At 42.6% G+C, this 20757-nt stretch overlaps 1 protein-coding gene across 2 annotated transcripts; it reads right to left on the bottom strand.

Moving 5' to 3' along the window:
- Window positions 1-3818: 3818 nt before the first annotated feature.
- Window positions 3819-15175, bottom strand: PFD5 (prefoldin 5). Of its 2 annotated transcripts, XM_086796777.1 has the most exons (5): window positions 14894-15175; window positions 5065-5166; window positions 4573-4676; window positions 4397-4474; window positions 3819-4045 (listed from the first exon to the last, which is right to left on the bottom strand). In XM_086796777.1, exons 1-5 carry the CDS (start codon window positions 15102-15104, stop codon window positions 3962-3964), a joined length of 579 nt encoding a protein of 192 aa, XP_086652903.1. In that variant the 5' UTR covers window positions 15105-15175; the 3' UTR covers window positions 3819-3961. The 2 variants fall into 2 exon arrangements, with proteins under 2 accessions (XP_086652903.1, XP_086652904.1); XM_086796778.1 differs by lacking the exon at window positions 5065-5166 and having other exon boundaries at window positions 14894-15172.
- Window positions 15176-20757: the final 5582 nt, after the last annotated feature.

Genomic DNA, 20757 nt, shown 5'->3' with positions numbered 1-20757 from the left:
CTTAGAGGGTAACAACCAAGCCCTCAGCCATACCATTGTGCAGAGGATAAAAGAGAATACAGAGCTGAGAGAACAAGTAGAACAAGCAAAGGATCAAATCCAAAAAGAAGTCGAACGTACTCAAGAAAACGTACTCAAGAACAAGCAAGGCAACATGCTAGGTAGTTTCAAGATGCTCAGGACAAGTTTCATGCCAAAGAAGAAGAATTCACAAGGACTACCACCAAGGAAGCCCTAATAGCTGCGGAATAGGAAGTACTTCATCTTCAGACTGAGAGGAAGGAAACAAACAAAGCACATGCAGAGAAAATTAAAACCTTGAATGAAATGATCACTGCCAAGTCCTTAGAGATGGAACAAATGTCCACTAGTCATAATCAGGAAATAGAACAGCTCATATAGCAACTCAAAGCCAGCCAAACAAGTATTGGCAGCAGAGAGACTCAAGCGGATAGAAGAAGCTCAAGCTTTAGAGGCATCAGCATGAAGGGCACAGGAAGCCGCCACGAAGATATGAGGAATTAAATGCAGCTCGAATGGTTCGTGAAATGACCATATCTACTCTTCTGTCAAACAAAGACTCACGAATACAGGAATTGGAGCGCCAACTTGCTGTAAGAGAAACAAGTACAAGACAGGAGCTGTCGGACGAATTGAGACTACTGATTGAACAAGCCTCGGAGATAGGTTCGTTGTTGCTAGTGACTCCTCGGGCCCCTCCTTAAACTCTAACTCTATTTTTATCTACACTAACCCTCTCGCTCCTTCAATATGAAATTAACTTATCTGAAGACCTCAGATTAGGAAATTTAACACTAATTAAGCAAAATATAGAATGAGATGCAGACCCAACTATAATAATGGGTATTCTTCAGGGGGATTTAGTACTAACAGACCCTAGTGATATATTCTTTTATCCCTTGCATCCCATCGTGTTAAACTTATGTAGTTGGTATTGGGTGTTGCAAAACTCCAATATCTTGGACAACATTGTCAACAAACTTGCTCTAATGTCCTCTCACACTTCCACACCCTCAAATTCCTCAGATCCCACAAAGATTCAACATAACAGATTCAAAAATGACAAAAGGCTGACTACAGCTATCTCTGTAAACCATCAGAGTCCTTCAGATCTGACCCATATCTAGCATAGAAACCTTCACATCTTCACACATAGATGACTCTCCTTATCAACCTCAATCCACACAATAACTCTCACAGAGCCCACTTCAAGCTTGATTCAACCCTAAACCCTCAATCCTTAAACCTTATCCCAAATGAACTCTCTCAACAATCTTCAATCAAAAATAACATCTTCATCCATATCTAATCCCACATTAACCAAATTTATCCAAAACAGAACCACCCAACAAAAACATCATCATCCCATATACAACTATTCATATCCAAACCCTTTGCTATCTCCACACATGCAAAAACAAATCTCAACGACCCTGAGACATGGCCTCAAGCAAAACACAGAAAGGGGAAAATCTTCACAGATGCATCCCAACATCAATCTTCACAGATTCATCTTCATTTGAACAGCTTCCAGCTTCAATGGTTGAAATCTGCAACCACTTCTACATGTCTCCATCTTCAAGCACAGAAAGAAACAATTGAGAAAAGCATTGGATTGATCCAATGTCTAACAGAGCTGCACTCCCAAAGATCCTAGGGCACCTCGACCTCCTAAAAGATCCTCTGTTTCCTTTTACACCCTCTCCTCTGGAGGACAAACCCAAGCCTCCTCACACTACTCCCACGTCTTCTTCCACAAAAAGCACTGTTCTAACAAGCTTTCACAAATCTTCTTCAAAATCTTGGCTCTTCTAACCTCTCTCTCACGGCTACCCTCATGGCTGCTAAAGCCCTCCTTTTCAAGGAAATTACGATGATCAGCGGTTAGCTCCTAGCCTCTCCTTTTCTTAACTAAAACTGGCAAAAGTTAGCTTTGTTTAAAGGTGGCCATGCAAAAGCCTCTTATTTCTATGGTTCTAATCATGCCCAATGGGCTTATTCTCATTTCTGAGGTTTGGGTAGCGCATGTCTTAGGCACTAGAGCCTGGACACTAAAAAACCTATTAGCGCCTTGGGGACCGTCTCGCTAGATCATTCTGCCACGTTGAAGGTTGCTAAGTGATCAGACAAACTAAGCGCCGCCTGTCTCACACGACCTTTGATGCGCCCAATTAGTGCTCAGAAAGCTTCAATCCACGCAATGATTTCTCTTCCGCAATGCTTGTTGCAGATCAATGGAGAGAGAGAGCCTTCCCCCCTTCAATTGTTCTCTGTTGTGTGCACCTCTCACACGTACACAATCCATTTTCTCCATTTTGTGTGCCTCTCTCTAAAAAAAACACAAACAAAATTTTGCACAGATATGAGAGGGAGAACCATTGAAAACTTATCTTTTTCTGGAGCCCGATCACACGCAGAGAAGGGAGAGAGAGGCTTGACGAATCAAAACGCCGCTCTAATACCAATGTTACATTGCCGATAGCCCCACCACCATAGCCAAGGAGGAGGGCTCTAAGCTTTGGTCACCACCCACATAGAGGAATGTGGATAAGCTCCACACTGTCGGGCTTGTGTAGTGACCTACCTGCCCACACCTACCCGACCGCCCGTGGTACTCTGACCCGAGCACCTCACTCCTAAACCCCGAACACCCTCGTTGATCACACTTCGACGATCGAGTTTTATGTCCGATCAAACTCTGTTGCCGCCTACGGGCGACTCACACATACCGTACAGGCTACGTGACAGACCTATCCTAGGAACTGACTGAAGTACAACAAAAAATGGAGGTTGTTGCCTGCAGAGCATCTACGGATGCTAGATACTGTAAAATCCCAAACCATAGAGGCACAGAACAAGGCTGAAGTTTTGGAAGCCCAAGTTAAAGGATATGCAGATCCTTCAAAATGTGCACAAATGCTATGTGGATACGCTTGTTATCAGATACTATGGCAACAAAGATCATCGCTCGATAGGAAGAGCGATTGCTCCTCTAGTCTAGTTGTAAGCCCATGAGGATTTTATAGAAAGAAACAAAGATCCGAACTCTAGTGCACCCCGAGAAGGGGATATTGGGCTCAACCAACTGGTGATTGGGACCCCGACCAGAGCAAAGGCTGTGCAACGCACTGCGTTGCGCCACAACAAGGAGCAGGGCTCCAATTTCTAGTATAAAGATATGCTTATAAGGATTGATCAGCTGGAAACTAAGTTGGAAGGCATAGGGAAGTTGTTTTGGACAGCTAGATTTAGGGCTGATTTGTGGTCGATTAGCCATGTAGGTGCTTAAAAGTGCCCAGGCAAAGGACCATCTTTGAGTATCTTTTTGTACTTTGGAAGAGAACTATTGTACCCCATTTTCTTGTATATAAATACACAATAGTTTAGGTAGTTGTGTGTTGTGCATGTGTCTCTGTTCTATTGTTCAATTTTCTCAATTATTCACTTGCATATAAGACACAAAGACACAAGTATACCAGAATTACAACACTTTGCATGGATTCTGATATGTTTGGATGGATTCTGATAGATTTGCATGGGATTGTGCTTATAAGTTGTAAGTATGAACTTGCAAACAAGACATCATTCATTAGAAACTTATGTTCTCGTAGTTTTCTAGGCTCCCTGTATCGCACAAACATGGACGCAAGCACATGCATGTGCATATGCATAACGCAACGCCTCTTTTTAAAATCATAAGTATCAGAGCCTCATTGTGCCCCCATGTTTTCTATTCAACTATCAAAGACTAAAGACCTAACAGCTACTGCCGAAATGAAACAGCAAAAGTGGTCTGGTTTCAATCCAATAAAGATTTAATAACAGGAGTCCATCAGTTATCCCTTTGTACAAAAATAGCTTCAATGCTTTCAAATGTATCAGAGTTTTGTGTACTCCTGAATGTAAAAGCTGAAAGCAGTTATGTACGTGGCAAGGAACGCTACTTAGACACCAGTGACTGTTTCAGCTTGGCTTGCATTACCATTGTTACTTGCTCTGCAGTGTTACTCTTTTCAGCTGCAACCTGCCAATTAATTCAATCTAGATGTGTTACAGGAAAGCAAGCACTCAAACCATTCTTCATTTTTGGTAGTTTCAAACTCGTTAAAACACAATATTTCACTGCAAGAACTTCTAAATTTTATTGTCATTGTAAAACATTTGTTCGTGATCCATCACAACCACATTTGAATATGTGCATTCGTGTAGGTGCATAAGTGAGCACGTGTGGATGCGTAGGTGCATGTGCATGTGCATGTGCATGTGTGTGGGTGCATGAGTGGTGCGCATGGATGTGTGCATCTGTACAGGTGGCTGTGGGTGTAGGTGTGTGTGCATGAGTAGAAAGGAAGGGGGAAAAAATCTTGAAGCATACCTCCATTAATTTATCATGATTGGCCCTCAAAAAGTTTATTTTCCTGTCACAATAATCTTTTGCAGACTCCATGGTTTTCTAAAACAGTATAGAAAGTTTACTTTTATGAGCAAAGATCTTGGGACTGCCAACAAAAATATTCTATAAACTCCCTAAAAAAAGAGATTTTCCTATACCTCAACATAATAGCCTGTCCCAACATCTATTAGAAGCTTGTCCACATTTGCTAGGGTACCCGGCACGTACAAGGATGCAGTGAGAGGTACCAATAATTTCTTTCCTGCAGTACATTTATCGAACCATCAAAAGTTTTTTCCCCTTTTTTTTGGGGGGGGGGGGAGGGGGGGGGTGGGGGGGGGGTGGGGGGTGGGGGGTGGCGGCGCTGCTAGCTGCCCACCAAGTGCTTGAGCCAAGTGCATGAGAGAAAAGCCATCTATTCAATCCAACCAACCAATGTTCTAAATCTTTTTATTCTGATTGTATGGTGCTGACTGAATTGCAGTCTTACTATCACACGCACAGCACACAAAAGTGCAAGTGCTCGTGCATATACCCACACAGATGCATACATGAACAGCACATGCTCTGTAAAAAGATGCACTCAAGCACTTTCTTGGTCATGAAGTCTTTATCAAAAAGACAGAAAAATCTCTCCTTGGAAGTATTACCAATACAGATAGAGCTTAACAATTCCTCTACGAAAAAACCAAGGTGGGCCCTCTTTTGTAATCTCCCATGCCACCCATACCGTATGCCCACACTTAAGCTACCTGTTTACAGTGTCAAAAAAAGGTTGCTTGGCCAATTTTTAGGAGAGAAAAATCATGGCTAAACCTTTTAGAAAAAGAAACAACAGCAATATGTACACATACATACACAGAAATGTCAATGACCTTTGAGTTGACCTCTGTTCTGGAACAAGTAAAGGCTGCAATTATTTTTGCTCATGCTGCATAGTTTGCGATTGCAAACAATGCTGGTCAAAACTGCTTAGAGCTTGTCAAAACTAGAACCCTACGTCAACCAATACAATGGCTCGTCAATGCTGGTCAAAACTGCTTAAAGCAGATACAAGCCTCTATCTTGTTCTCAACTTTGAAGAGAAAGGCCTTGATCTTGTTTTTTTTTTCCCGGGGAAACAGATCCTTCTATTAGTTACCGAGAAAAACAGCCATAATGGCTAAGTCAAGTCCATAGAGGGGAGCGAGAGTCAAGAAACAGAAAGGACGCTCTTCTCCTCCGGCTGGCCACTTTGAAAGGAGAAGGCTATCTCATACAGGGGGCGCGCAGGGTGCGTGCGGGCACCGGTGGTCTATAGTGCCGTGAGAGGGACAGTGACACCAAATCCTCGAGAAATCCTCGCGGCGCTTTTGCATACGGTTGGAGCCACCCTGAAGCTTCCCCCACTATCTACGGAGGCTATGAATGATATCAAGCCAGATACTCCGGATGGACTCCGCTGGTGGAGCGATTGATAGCCTCACTACATCAAGCTCTCCAAATGTACTACGCAATAATACTATTGCGAATCTCCCATCTCTCGCTGGAACCGGGAGTCCAATGATCAGTGGAAGGAGCTGGAACTCACACTGCAAAAATACAGAGATGAGAGACCTGCAAAGCAAGTCCCCCACCCTCCTCCCAAATGCCATGGCGGCCTCAGCCTCAGTGATCCACGCAACTGTGCCCCAAGTAACTATGCGGGAGGGGGCTCTCCTGCTGCTAGAGTGCCCTCGATCTCTGGCATCTGAATCCTGTGGCCCAACCGTGCAGTGTAAGTAAAGAAAGGGGTTCCGGGAGCCTCCTAATGTAACATGCGGAAGCTTCATGGACGAAATGGTAACTTCAATGCTCAAAATTCAGCAATCATTCACAACGAATATAACGCACAATGAGAGAGAGAGAGAGAGAGAGAGAGAGAGAGAGAGAAGAGGACACAGTATTGGGTCCCAAATACCCTCTGTAGGGCCCCCACCACGAATGGTGTATTTGCTTTATTAGAATGGCGTAAATCTGAAAATAAAGACTGAGTCTTGACCTGCACTGTTCATCTTGGTTGGAGCACTCCCCTTGGCTGTCCTGGCCCTTGGAACACGGTAACCCTTCGTGAATAATGAGATACCCAATCCGAATTCAGCATTGGGTTTATATAGCCCCCTACTGACGCTGGTCGGCTGCCCCAACAAGGGTCGGCCTGCTGATATATCTCACGACTTGTAACTATTTGGCCCTCCTAACTCTTTTTAACATGATGGAACATATGCCAGGACACATGGACAAGTTGACAAAAGCATGGGAATAGGGATCATGAAGTTGGCTCAGGAAAAAGCACCAATTTTGGGACAAAAAGCAAGAAAAGCAAAAAGTCAAACTTAGTTGACCGCAAGCCAAGGGCACCATTGGAAAGAGGAGACTAAGATGGATCAAAAAGCTAAAAGTTGCTTTTTCAAAAAATAGCTCCAAGGCCAAAAAGCAAGGCCCTGAAGCTAGAAAGGCAATAAATCAAGAACTTGGGCAAAAGATGAGCAATATTTTATTTTACTAAAATATTAAAGCAAAAAAAGAAAAGCAAAGCATAAAGTACATCTTTTGGCAAAAAGCAAGGCCCTCTCCAAGTATAAAAGAAGTCCAAGTCCAGATCCAAGTCCAAGTCCAAGTTCCAAGTCCAAATCCAAGAATCACTTGCTCATCCCATGAGTAATCTCCACAACTCCTACAGCCTTGTCGATGAAGAAAACCATGGAAAAGCTCTTTTTGGCAAGAAAACTGATATAAAACCTACTTTAATGGTTTTCATGCGATAAAAACCTCCAAAAAGCGCCAATGAGGTGATAGCTCAAGTGGTGAAGGTGTTTGCCTAGGACCAAGAGGTCCTGGGTTCAAATGTCAAAAGTGCGCAACGGAAAGCGTGAGACATAGACACAGAGAGAAAGAAAACAAATCTGCATAACAACGGATGGTCCCCGATGGCCTGGAAGCCCCTGTCAAGGTATCTACAAGTGAGAAAGAGCCTGGCCTTATATAGCTCCTACTGGAGCTGGCCGACTGGCTCTAGAAAAAGAACCACAACTGGACAAAATAAGTAGTGGGGACCAAGTACAATCGTTCCCACAAGTTAATACATCTTTGGAGAACCTGCAGTTTGCTGTTATGACCTGTTTTTGACCTAATTACAGCCTGTTTTGGGCTGTTTTGATACTCTAGGTACCCCAGACGACCCCGGAAGCAAGGGGGTTCACGATGGAAGCGAGAAATAGCGCGTGAAAAGCACTTCTTGCTTGCTGTCCAGCCACCTGCGCATAGGATTTGAAACCCTAATGGGCTCTGATACCAGTTGAAAGGGAGCAGGGAAGGTAGCAGGTGATGCACAAGGTCCAATAGTGTGGTCTGGGGGCTGCAGCAAAGAGGTGTGAGCACACAGAGAGAGAAAAGCGTCAAGATCGATGCTTATTGTGGAAAGAAGGGACATATGGCTATACAATGTAAGTTGTCCCGACAAGCCAAAGCAAGAAGCCAGAGAGCGGAAGATCATCATATTGACATCGTGTCAGGAAGGTCAAGTTTAATCGACAACACCAGCAGGATTATTGCACCCATTGAATGATCTATGGGAGAATATTGTCAGAATATGCAGCGGAGATGATGACCAAATCTGGGAACACAAGAGCAAAAACGCAGGCAGAAAAAACAGCACAAAAAGAGAGAGATGTAGGCGTGTAACTCTGCTCTGTATACACAAGAAGATCCCGAGATATGATACAAATGAGGTATGGGGGCTGAGGAGCTATATATACTCCCCTAGAGGGCAGTCGGCCAGCACTGGAAGAGGCCCACGACTGGACAAAACCCACGACTGCTGAAAAACAGCAGTCGGCCAGCATCTAGTGCCCCATGTCTGCACAGAACAAGTCGGCCAGCACTCAGACAGCCCACGACTGCTACAGATGCAGTCGGCCAGCTTCAGAGTGCTCCTGGCATCACCTGGCAGCCCTCCCAAGCCTCAGTAAAATGGGAAAAAATAGGGGAAAAATACGGAGAGTGGGGAACACCTCATAAGGGCGGGCACACCCACAACAAAGGCCCTGGTGTATGAATCTAGACAGGAGATGACTTCTAACACCCCCTCTCAGCTCCTGGCTGTGTGACCAACCACAGGGAGCTGGGGTGCCGCCTGAGCAAATCCTGAGAGCGACTTCGTGAAGAGGTCCACCGTACTGTCCTCCGTCGAACAGAACTCCAGCAAGATGTCATCAGCAACAATCTGTTCACGAACAAAGTGCCTCTGGATGACCAAGGGTTCCTCCAGTGGAAGCCCAAACCTGCAATGTAACCTCCTCATGCTGCTCCGTAGAACTGCTCCTGGGCCTGAAGTAGATCTCCTCGTGTCCGGATCTCCTCCCCAAACTGAGTCACTCCATCCGCGGAGTCGGACTCCATCCAACAATCCCCCTCCTGTGTAAAAGAGTCTCTGATCCTTCGCATGTCGTAGAAACCACAGGAAACGCGATCCTGCCTCCCAAAGAGACATCTGCAACCAAGAGCTCAACTGCCTCATCATGAAGCTCCCGTCCAATCCGGTGTCCATCAACCAGATCAATGAACCATACAGCTTCTGAATCACAGAGACATCACACTGCTCACAAGGATCAACACCTGTTACGGTGCACAAGCAAGTCCTGGAAACCTTCTGAAGACCACGGAAGGCCTTTTGAAACCTGTCAACCACCCCTCTGAATTCGGAACCACAAAGCCTGGAGAAACCACCTCCTTCTGCAAGTAATCACCTGTCACCTGCCTGGCTTTCCGAAAGGTCCCCGTGGAAAGAACATCCTCAACTACTGGAAGTTCTATGTCCCGTACACGACGAGACATCAGAGCATAAGTGACCTGTTCAGCTTCCTCTGACTCACGAACACGAGAACTACCAACCTCAGTACTGGAAAGTTCCTGCCAACTGCTGCCATCTACTGGTAAGCTATCCACCACCTGGTCTCGGAAAGCCCGCACCTGCAGCGTATCCACACCTGAGTAGCTATTACCACACTGCCACTCATCACAATCTTGAGGACCTGGGAGAGAGAGTGCTGAAAGCCTGTAGACTCCATTCTCCACTCCGCCTTCCCAAACCACTTGGCCTGTTGCTTTGTCCCGGAGAGCAACAAAATGCTCATCAAACTCCACCCGTACGCCAGTCTTGCAAACCTGATGCACTGACAACAGATGAAAACCAAGTGCCGGAACATACAACACCTGGGAGGAGTGCTTCCCCCCTCTGCCATCGGGAACTATCTCCATCCTGCCCTCACTGTGAACTGGGATAGTGGACGTATCCCCAGTAAGAATATGACCAGAAACCATGCAGAGATCCTGTAAACCGGAACGGGAAGGAGTCATGTGCCTGGAAGCACCACTATCGAGAATCCACTCCCGAGTATCCATTGCGGAGAGTCCTCCAATCTCCTCCTTGCCTGAAGAAAATGAAGCATCGGTGTCCATCACCTCCAGGTGCACAAAAGCCGGAGTCTTCGTGATTGCTGAGGAGTCTTCACCCTTCTCGGTCTTCCGCTTGGGACACTGCCTCCAGTAGTGGCCTTTCTCGCCACAATCATTACAGGTCCTCTCTGCCTTCAGTTTCTCGCGGTCACTAACGGACATCTTCTCAGAAGACTTCTCCGACGAAGCCTTCCCCTTGCCCGTGTTACGGCCTTTCGACCGTTGGCCAGTAAAAGCCTCCGAACCTCCACCCTGAGGAGGGTTCGTAAATCGTTCCTCCTGGTCCAAGACCATGGGCACAAGCTCCTCCCACGTGATGGTGCTGAGCCTGCCACTGGTAATCAACGACGAGTAGAATGCTGAGTACGAAGAGGGCAAATGTGACAGCAACGTTATGGCCATGTCCTCTGACGATATCTCCTTCCCAGCCTGGAGAACTTCCTGCTGAAGAGCCTGCAGCTTGTTAATATGCTCCCGCATCGTCGCCGACTTTGCAGGGCTCATAACCCGCATCTGTACTTCCAAAGAAATCCTCTTCATGGGTGATACCCTGTTGTACAGAGAAGCCAAATGCTGCCATATACCTCTGGCCAGCGTCATGTGCTTTACATGATTAATTACCTGTGGTGTGCAGTTGAGGAAAATAAACGAACGGACCCTGGCGTTGACACGATCCCACATCTGTGTCTGGGCCTCCCGGTCCTTTCGGGTTGACGGTAACTCCCCTTCCTCTACTTCCGGCCGTGGAACACCAACAACGACGAAATCGGCGAGATCGTAGGACTCCAGAACGGATTCCATCATCACCTTCCATATGCCGTAGTTGCTCCCGTCCAACTGACGGTCCACCGGGAACGTGGGGAGTGTCGGGATCTTCACATGTCTCTCGGCCATCTCAAACAGATCTGCCATAGCGGGGATGTACTCTGAAAAGGGTGGGTGGGTGGGAACAAAGAAGAACTGATACCTGCAAGTGGCTGTCCAGCAAATCAGCCCGCCTTCCTCTTGCTTCTCCTCTTCCCGAACAGTCCAAAACAGTCCACCAATCAGCCACAAAACAGCCCCACTCTTGCTCACACAAATCCCAAGACCTATCTAGAGCCTAGGCTCTGATACCATGTCAGAATATGCAGCGGAGATGATGACCAAATCTGGGAACACAAGAGCAAAAACGCAGGCAGAAAAAACAGCACAAAAAGAGAGAGATGTAGGCGTGTAACTCTGCTCTGTATACACAAGAAGATCCCGAGATATGATACAAATGAGGTATGGGGGCTGAGGAGCTATATATACTCCCCTAGAGGGCAGTCGGCCAGCACTGGAAGAGGCCCACGACTGGACAAAACCCACGACTGCTGAAAAACAGCAGTCGGCCAGCATCTAGTGCCCCATGTCTGCACAGAACAAGTCGGCCAGCACTCAGACAGCCCACGACTGCTACAGATGCAGTCGGCCAGCTTCAGAGTGCTCCTGGCATCACCTGGCAGCCCTCCCAAGCCTCAGTAAAATGGGAAAAAATAGGGAAAAAATACGGAGAGTGGGGAACACCTCATAAGGGCGGGCACACCCACAACAAAGGCCCTGGTGTATGAATCTAGACAGGAGATGACTTCTAACAAATATTGCTATGGATTTTATCTTTGGAATTACCAAAGTCAGGAAATGATGGTATATGGACCTTTTAGGATACCAAGAAGATAAATCATGTATGTCATCGGTTGGACCTTTCAGATCATTGACAGATATATAATGTTTTCCATGACAGTTTATTGAAACCATGTACAAGTTATCCCCAGAGGAACTTGTTTTAAAGGATCCACCAAGGGTGGACGAGCCAGAACAGATTGTGTTTCATTCTATGAGAAAAAGAGAAAAGACAATGGTCAGAAAGTTCCTCTTGGAATTCAAGAATTATTCGCTATTGAATGCAAAATGGATACCAGAGACGTACTTCTAGGACTATCCAGATATACTTCGAGCTTATGAAGAAATGATTGGTCCAGATGTATTTGAAGTACAGATATGGACATCTTGTGATCAAGACACATTCAAGAGGGAAGGATCATACCTCTAGCCCTCTCCATTATATACATATTGAACTAGAATTGATCATTATTATTCTACTTATAATGGTTATTTGGACATGCTCTAGTTTGGGTGGCAACGGTGCCCGATAGCCCAAGGAGCAAGATTTGTATATGGGAGGCAACGATGCCAGATGACCCATTGGACGGCAACAATGCCAGATATCTTGGACTTCGCAGTCGGGCAGTCCTTGCGACCAGATGGCCCAAATGATTGTATTGGATTTCGCAGTCGTGCGGTCATTGCGACCTAATGGCCCAGATGATTGTATTGGATTTCACAGTCGGGCGGTCATTGCGACCAGATGGCCCGGATGACTGTATTGCATTTTGTAGTCGGGCGGTCATTGCGACCAAATGGCCCAGATGACTGTATTGGATTTCATAGTCGGGCGGTCAATGCGACCAAATGGCCTTCAGGATAGTTTGAGCGGTCGTAGTGGCCAAATGGCTCAGCATGGTTTCGATGAAACTAGACAAGACAATCCATGAACAAGAGAATCATTACTTGTGCATTGCATACTGATGTATGTTTGAATTTCTTTGACTTTATGTGCTGTTTTTGATGTATGGACAATGCTTGGATTATGGCATGTGATAGTCTCCTGGGCTCCAGACTTCCTGGCCAGTACCTGGAATACCCAGTAGACGCGAATGATGCATATTTGTTTGTTGACTAGCTTGTATCTAGTTTTTGCAAGAGGTAAGCATGCATTTTTTTTTTCTAACACATGTTACAGGCCATGAAGAAGAACCATCAAGAACAAAGCTATTGGTCAAAGAAAAGACATTGAGATGTTGCAGATGACACCACAGATATCGAAAAAGACCATATGCACAAGCTCACCAGATGGGACTAGTACCTTCAAACATATGGAAGTACTTCATGTACTTAGAACACACGGATATACATGGAACATATGGATGTGCTTGCAACACTTGCAGTCCGCAGTTGAGAACAACTGCAATATAAGAGGGAGAGAATGTAACTATTTGGCCCTCCTAGCTCTATTTCACATGATGAAATCCATGCCTGGACACCAGACAAGTGGAAGAAGACATGGGGCAAGGTCCATAAGATTTGATTAAGAAAAAGCACCATTCTTGGTCAAAAAGCAAGAAAAAGCAAAAAGTCAAATAGGGTTGACCGCGAGCCAAGGACACCATTGGAAAGAGGAGACTGAGACGGACCAAAAAGCTAAAAGGCGCTTTTAGCTCTAAGGCCTTAAAGCCAGAAAAGCAAAGCACCAAAAGTTGAGTAATATTTTATTAATAAAAGTAAAAAGAGCAAAAGCAAAGGCAAAAAGGAAAAAGCAAAGCATAAAAAGGCAAAGCAAAAGCATGGACAAGCTTTTGGCAAAAAGCAAAGCCCTTTTCAAGTATAAAAAGGCTTGAACCTCTCTTGTAGCATCATGAAGGAGATCGTGGAGCGTGTGTGGGCATCATTATGACCATGGAGAGCTTCTTCTTCGCCACCAACACCTTCTCCAACTTGCTTTTCAGATGTACGGTTAGCCCTAGACTTGTATGGGCATATGCATGGACAATACGGACACATGTACGAACATGTACGGATAGAAATTTCGGAAACCCTAAAAATTTTAGAAACCCTAAAACTGCTCCCAAAACCCTAAAAATACTTTTTGGAGGTTTTTATCGCCCAAAAACCATTAAAGAGGATTTTATTACAGTTTTCTTGCCAAAAAGAGCTTTTCCATGGTTTTCTTCATTGACAAGGTTGTAGGAGTTGTGGAGATTACTCATGGGAACTTGGACCACTTGATCTTGGTTGGACTTGATATAAACTTGGACATGGAACATAGAGCTTGGACATGGAGCATAGACATGGAGAACTTGGACATGGAACATAGAGCTTGGACATGGAGCATAGACATGGAGAACTTGGACCACTTGAACTTGGATTTGAACTTGGACATAGAGCTTGGATATGGAACATAGAGCTTGGACATAGAACTTGGATATGGAACATAGAGCTTGGACATGGAGAACTTGGACATAGAGCTTGGGCATGGAACTTGGTGGAACTTAGACATATAGCTTGGACATGGATCTGGACTTGGACTTGATCTGGACTTGGTTTTGGATTTGATTTGGACTTGGAACCTGGATTTGGATTTGGATATTGGTTGTGGACGGTTTACACTTGATCTCCGCACACCCATTACTCACAAAGCTCAGCAGTTTGAGTTTCAAGTTCAAAAGGCCACATTTCAGCAAGACTTCAATGTTTCACCGCTTTCAGGGTGTGACATGATTCTCAGTATCCAATGGTTTCGGAAGTTTACGCACATCCCTGATTGGCGGCACACCTTCACTATTGTTGATGGTGAATCATCTCATTCTCTCATAATTATGCAGTAAACAAGAGCATAAGCTCTATCCCTTGTATTAAAGATTAAAGTGGGTTGCTTCATGCCCACTAACATAAAGGAATAAAGAAGGCCATGCTGCGAGTTCCACAATCAAACCGATTGCATGTTACGAGATAGTAGGCTAGAAAGATTAAGGAGGGATACATTACAAGCACGATACATGCAAGAAAGTCAGGCACTTGCTAAGCAGATGGGGTCTAAAGAAGAGGGGCACGGTCGAACCTCAACCCTTTCTGTAATGCATTTGTGTACGCAATGAGCAACATAGCCAACTAGCATGGCTAACTCCAACTATAGTTAGCTCTCTAAAGAGCCACCCCAGAGTTGTCCAAGCTGTCTAGCAATCCTTGAACTATACCGTGTCTTCCTTGTCAAAAATGGCATCTGTACCCTTTCCATACCTTTATTTACTCACTACAAAACTTTACATGGCCTTGAACGACCACACTATTGGAAAATTTCGAAAACAAAAGGCAAGAAAATGATGGAAAACATGCAAATTTTCGCCCTAATTTGAAAAGACGGACCTGGAGGGTGGACAGAGAGGTTGTGGACGGCCTTGGAGGCGGCTTCGAAGCGGGCTGCGGCAGTGCGAATGTTGGCAATGCTATCCTGCAGCAGAGACACCTCCGAGTCCACCTGCTCCTTCACCTGACGGATCTGCTCCAGGCTCAACTTCTCTATCTGCTCCACCACTCCACGCGCCTGCTGCTGCTGTTGCTGCTCAGATGCTGCCATTCTTTTCTATCGCCTAACACCATACAAAGGAAATTAAATAACTCCTCCCCTCTAGTTTTTAACATACAATACTATGTATACATATATATACATACCTATGTATATATACATATAAACATACATACATACATACATATGTATGCATGTATATATATGTATGCATAGTGTATATGTATGTGTGTTAACCTACATATACATATATGTGTGTGGAGGAGAACCCCACGTTGTCTACGAGTCAGACTATGGGAAAAAATTTCAAGATCCTAGGGAGACGCAAGAAGTCGAAACCTCCATGAGAGAGGCCAACGGGAAGTGCTATATGATCTTTAAGTCCTCTTCCATTTATATATATATATATATATATATATATATATATATATATATATATATATATTGATATTGTATGTATGTATATGTATACATACATACATACATATGTGCATGTATAATGAAGCAGGGTAAAATAGTTGGTCATGTAATTAGGCCATGTACATATTGGCAAAAATAAGAAGACTAATAGGCCAACAAGGGGACCATGGGCATGGTTAAGTGTGGAGGCCAAGGCATAAGTGAGTGTGAACATGGCTAAGAGTAGATAAGTCAATTATAGAGTTGTTTGTAATTACCCAATTATAACTAATCATTTCCACTAATCAATTATCTTGTGTAAGCAAAAGCTTCAATGGTGATCTTCACCCATGTCCTACTCCATATAAATGAGTTAACCCCCAATCTTCCTTCCTTTCAGTGGTATCAGATCTCTTCCTTCCTTTCAATGGTATTAGAGCTCTTTTCTTTGATCCTAGCACTTTTAGTATCATTTTATTGAAAATCTTGATTCAAGCATAAAAATGCTTCAAGCTAAGATATCTAGGCCTATAGAAACTTTGATTTAGGTAGCACTCATGTCCATGAGGATCTTGGAGACAAATCGAGCATCAAATGGGCAAGATTTGTGTGAGATCCCACTGCTCCCTCCGCACACCGGATTCCCGGTAACTGGCATAGCAGAAGCAGCTCCCTCATGCGCGGAGCAGGGTTTCCCACTCGGGGCCTCGCCCTCGAATGTCTGGGCACGAGACTAAGCTGGTGGTCATTCCGAAAACCAAAACCGGGAAAATTTTCCATGCTCGAAAAACGGGGACGATTCCACCATTTTTTTTCTTAACGAATTTTTCTAACGAAGTCAAGATACTGAACTAACCTTCATCTGAATAAACCAGATAGAAGGTACAGACTTAACTTGAAGGGATCAACGCTTTTTTCCTAATTGAATAAGGCACAGCCGTTGATCTATTCATTAGAGAAGTCTTCAGGCTTTTATTTAACTACTCGAGTTCTAAACGTATTCCTATTAATCAATTTTATTATTAAAACTCTACTGATTCCAACCTAACCCCATCCGGCCCATGGGTTAGCCACTGGAATTGGTAGAACCAGACAAGTACTCACCCACCCATAATTGAATGCCTTTCTTAACTTTTGCTTTAGAATACAGATACGCACACACTCCTCTTTAAACTTTAACTTATAAAACAATCCATTGACAAACAATTCTTGGTTATAGATATCATAACTCAAAATTTCCATCCAGTTCCTTGTTTCTCAAAAACAGGTATCACTCTGGACTCTCTGTCAAGACCAGCTGGTCAGCAACGAGATCCAGTAACAGATTATAATAATTTTTTGCCATCATACATATATATCTTCCACGACATACGCATGGGTGTCCTAAGCACCGCGAGCCTGTGCATCGCCTAGTCAAAACCCTCCAAGATCCTCCTTAGGTGTCCTGGCACTTCACTCAGGGACCGCTTCGTCAGCCCTCGTGGCCATCGTACCGGAAGCACACCATTTTTCACCATACCAAGGCTAGTCAAGACCTGGGTAGGTTTTTGCCACGTGAGCCGTCCTTTGAACACTCCCCGCTAGCTGTTGCAACCGAACTTCCCTTAGAAAAACACATATACCAAATGCTCCCTCCAACATTCTGGCGTAAGACAGTCCTTTAAGAAAATAGGATTTCTATGCAAGTTTTCAGTTTTGAGTTTCGTTTGAATACAATGAGTATATCTTAAATCCATATCCCAAGACTTCCTAATCGCAAGTCTGAATTCCAAACAGAATTCCTCGAATTTTGTAACCTTGATCCTCAGATCAAAATCAAAGGGTCTCAACTTAGTTTCAGATTCGGTGGGTGATTTGAGTGAATTTTTTTGAACTGGTCACATGGTCTTTTCTTGAAACTGACGAAGGAGTTATGTCTTGGTCATAGATTGATTCAGGGTTTGAGTCTGGAAAGGTTCGCCCTGAACTATCTTTCTCGAAGTGTAATATTTCAATTACTACTTTACTGAATTTCATTCATTGAGTATTTGCTTAACTGAATTCAAAACTAATCACGAATTCCTATGAGAAATAAATTAATCATTTATCTAAAATTCTGACTTCGATAGTTTTTCTGAGTTTTCTCATTACCATCCTAGAGAATATGACACGGTAGAATTTTCTCTCACAGAGTATTTACTTATTCATTTACCAATATTCATGGGATGTAAACATAGGATTAAAGAGAACTCTTATTTTGATATAAAAATTCTGTATACATCTATTTATGCATAAAATCCAACTTCTATGGAAATAACACTTTTATATAAAAGAAAATCCTTTTATGCATCTATTTATGCATAAAAATCAATTTTGATGAAAGTAACACTTTTATAATAAAAAATTTTCTTTTATGCATCTATTTATGCATAAAAATCAATTTTGATGAAAGTAACACTTTTACAATAAAAAAAATTCTTTTATGCATAAAAATCAATTTTGATGAAAGTAACACTTTTATGCATCTATTTATGCATAAAAATCAATTTTGATGAAAGTAACACTTTTATAATTAAAAAATTCTTTTATGCATCTATTTATGCATAAAAATCCATTTTGATGAAAGTAACACTTTTATAATTAAAAATATTCTTTTATGCATCTATTTATGCATAAAAAATAAATTTTGATGAAAGTAACACTTTTATAATAATAAAAAATTCTTTTATGCATCTATTTATGCATAAAATCAAATTTGATGAAAGTAACACTTTTATAATAAAAAAAATTCTTTTATGCATCTATTTATGCATAAAAATCAATTTTGATGAAAGTAACACTTTTAGAATAATAAAAAATTCTCCAATATGCATCTTTCTATGCATAGAAATTAATTCTAATGGAAATAACACTTTTATAAAAATATTTCTAATATGCATTTTTCTATGCATAGAATGAAAATAACACTTTTAGAATACACAAACGGTGGGGATTACTCTTTTTGAATAATAAAAGATAAAACTTATTTCACAAAATTTAAGAAAATTTTGCCATAACCTCCTTTGTATGGCTGACCATTTTTCAATTTTTTTCATTCTCAAGTTACTTAGAAATTATCCCAAATGGTTTAAAGCATTCAAAACTAATCAAATTCCACTTTTTAAAGAGAAATAATATGAAAAGTTTAATTCTAACAATTTGATTACATATCTAGGATAAACAAAGGCTGAATTCAAGAATAAAGAGAGGGGGAAAGCCTTTCCAACAAGTCATAACATCATTTTTCATTTTAAAGAAAACAAAAATTAGAAAACCATTAAATGAAATAAAGAAAAAGTAGGATTTCTAGCTTACATGAATTTTTGTGAGCTTTCCTTTGGCTTGATGGTTTGAGGGATCTACTCTTGTTTGCACAAGAGTGGCCACCAATTCTTTTGAAGAGGAAATGATAAAAAACTAATGAATTATCAATAAATTCAGTGTTTTTGGCTCTGGGGAGGAGTAGAGTAACAGTGCATAAAACACTATTAAGCTTCTACAAAGGGGGAGGCTTCTATTTATAGGAAAAAGTGAGCTTCTAACCAAGCAAACTGATTCTAGAATTTCCCATATAATTTTGGTCAATTTTTGACCATTTTTGGGTCAGTTTAGTTCACTTTTTGGATCCAGTTTTGAATTAGGAGAGAGGAGAGATAAAATATCTAATTTTATTGATTTAAAATTCAAAAGCAATGATGGGAAAAAGGTGCCTACTTCATGAGGGGGAATCCCCACTTTGAGGTGTCAAAAATTTATCTTTTTAGTATTTTCTTTGTTCCTTAGTCCACTCTTCATCTTATGTGAGTATTTACTCATTTTTGGGAGGATTTTCTTCATTTCTTTAATTTACCTCCTCCCTACATTTGGATTAATCTTATTGGTCCATAGGAACCTTAATTTAAAATTTTCAGAAAGTCTGGACCCTTAGGATAAGGCATTTTGAACAGATTATAATTTATTTCTAATGCACCTTCTGAAATTCTTTTTGAACTTCTATTTCAGGGGAATTTATTTTAATAAGATGAGATATTTTTCCATCCAAAAGTATTTAAAAACTGAATCACCTCTCTCTAGAAGATTTTCTCTCTCTAGGCCAAAACAGGTAGAAACAAGATCTTTTATATTTCTGAAAAGAGGGATTCGATTACAGGGGAAGATACTGGACTTCTTGAGAGGCTGGCGAGGAATCTTACATTCTCTCCCACTTGAAAAACGTGAGATGTCCTCATCTTGCAAATTGGGAGTAATCCTGTAACAATTCGACTTCTTTCTCCCAGGTGGTATCTTCAAAAGGATAGAACTTCCATTTAACCAATAATTCTCTCAGAATTCTATTCCTGAGAACCTTCCTCGAGCATCAAGGATTTCTTCAGGTTGGAGTTCCATCTGCCTTGGGTTGAAGAAGTTAAGATTTCATCATCAAGCACATGATTCAGGCTTGGTACATACTTTTTAAGTAGGCTGACATGAAATACATTATGTACTTTGAGATGAGGAGGCAGGAGAAGTTTGTAGGCTAAGTCACCTACTTTCTTTGTAATCAGATATGGCCCACAATATATGGGGGATAACTTCTTGTACTTCCCAAGGGATAGAGAACTTCTTTTGGGGCGTACTCGAATAAAGACCATATCTGCTTCTTCGAATTTTCTGTCTGTCCTCTTCTTATATGCCTACTGTTTCTGTCTATCCTGGCAGCTTTTATATCTTTGCGAATTGACTGCATCTGCTGCTCCATGTCGTCAAGCATCTGTCTGGACATCGCAACCCTAATCAATGGGTCGGCGGACCAAGTTGATGGAGTTAAGCAATCTTGTCCATACAGAGCTTTGAAACGGCTCATCCCCATACTTCGGTGATAAGAAGCATTGTAGGCGAACTCGACTAGGTGTGCAGATAACTTAGCCACTTCTTGGGTTCCCTGCCACCCACAGCATGATCGAAGTATATCTTCGATTACTTGGTTTACCCTTTTTGTTTGGCCGTCGGTCTCGGGGTGGTAAGCTGTGCTGAGATCCAAGAAAGTTCCTACTGCTTCGAAAAATGCAGTCCAGAATCTTGATGTGAATTTGGAGTCTCGATCACTTACTATTCTTTTGGGTAGGCCATGCAATCTGAAGATTTCCTTGAGGAACACTCTGGCCACATCCACTACAGTGTAGGTTTCTTTTACTGGAATCAGATGGGCAAGTTTGGTTAGTCTATTAACTACCACAAAGATGGAGTTGTAACATGATTGCACTGAAGGTAATCCAGTAATAAAATCCATACTGATGCATTCCCACTT

Source organism: Cibotium barometz, chromosome 64 (genome assembly GCF_041138505.1).
Source record: "Cibotium barometz isolate CiBa-2024 chromosome 64, ASM4113850v1, whole genome shotgun sequence".
Classification (NCBI taxonomy): Eukaryota; Viridiplantae; Streptophyta; class Polypodiopsida; order Cyatheales; family Cibotiaceae; genus Cibotium; species Cibotium barometz.
The sequence above is the reverse complement of the archived record's forward strand: the minus strand, read 5'-3'. Positions and strand labels throughout refer to the sequence as shown.

Coding starts and splice junctions, on each gene's coding strand:
- PFD5 (XM_086796777.1), bottom strand. CDS start 15,104: ATGGCAGCATCTGAGCAGCAACAGCAGCAGCAGGCGCGTGGAGTGGTG. Junction 5,167..14,893: donor CCTCTCTGTCCACCCTCCAG/GTCCGTCTTTTC, acceptor CACTGTAAACAG/GTAGCTTAAGTGTGGGCATA. Junction 4,677..5,064: donor GTTAAGCTCTATCTGTATTG/GTAATACTTCCA, acceptor AATGTACTGCAG/GAAAGAAATTATTGGTACCT.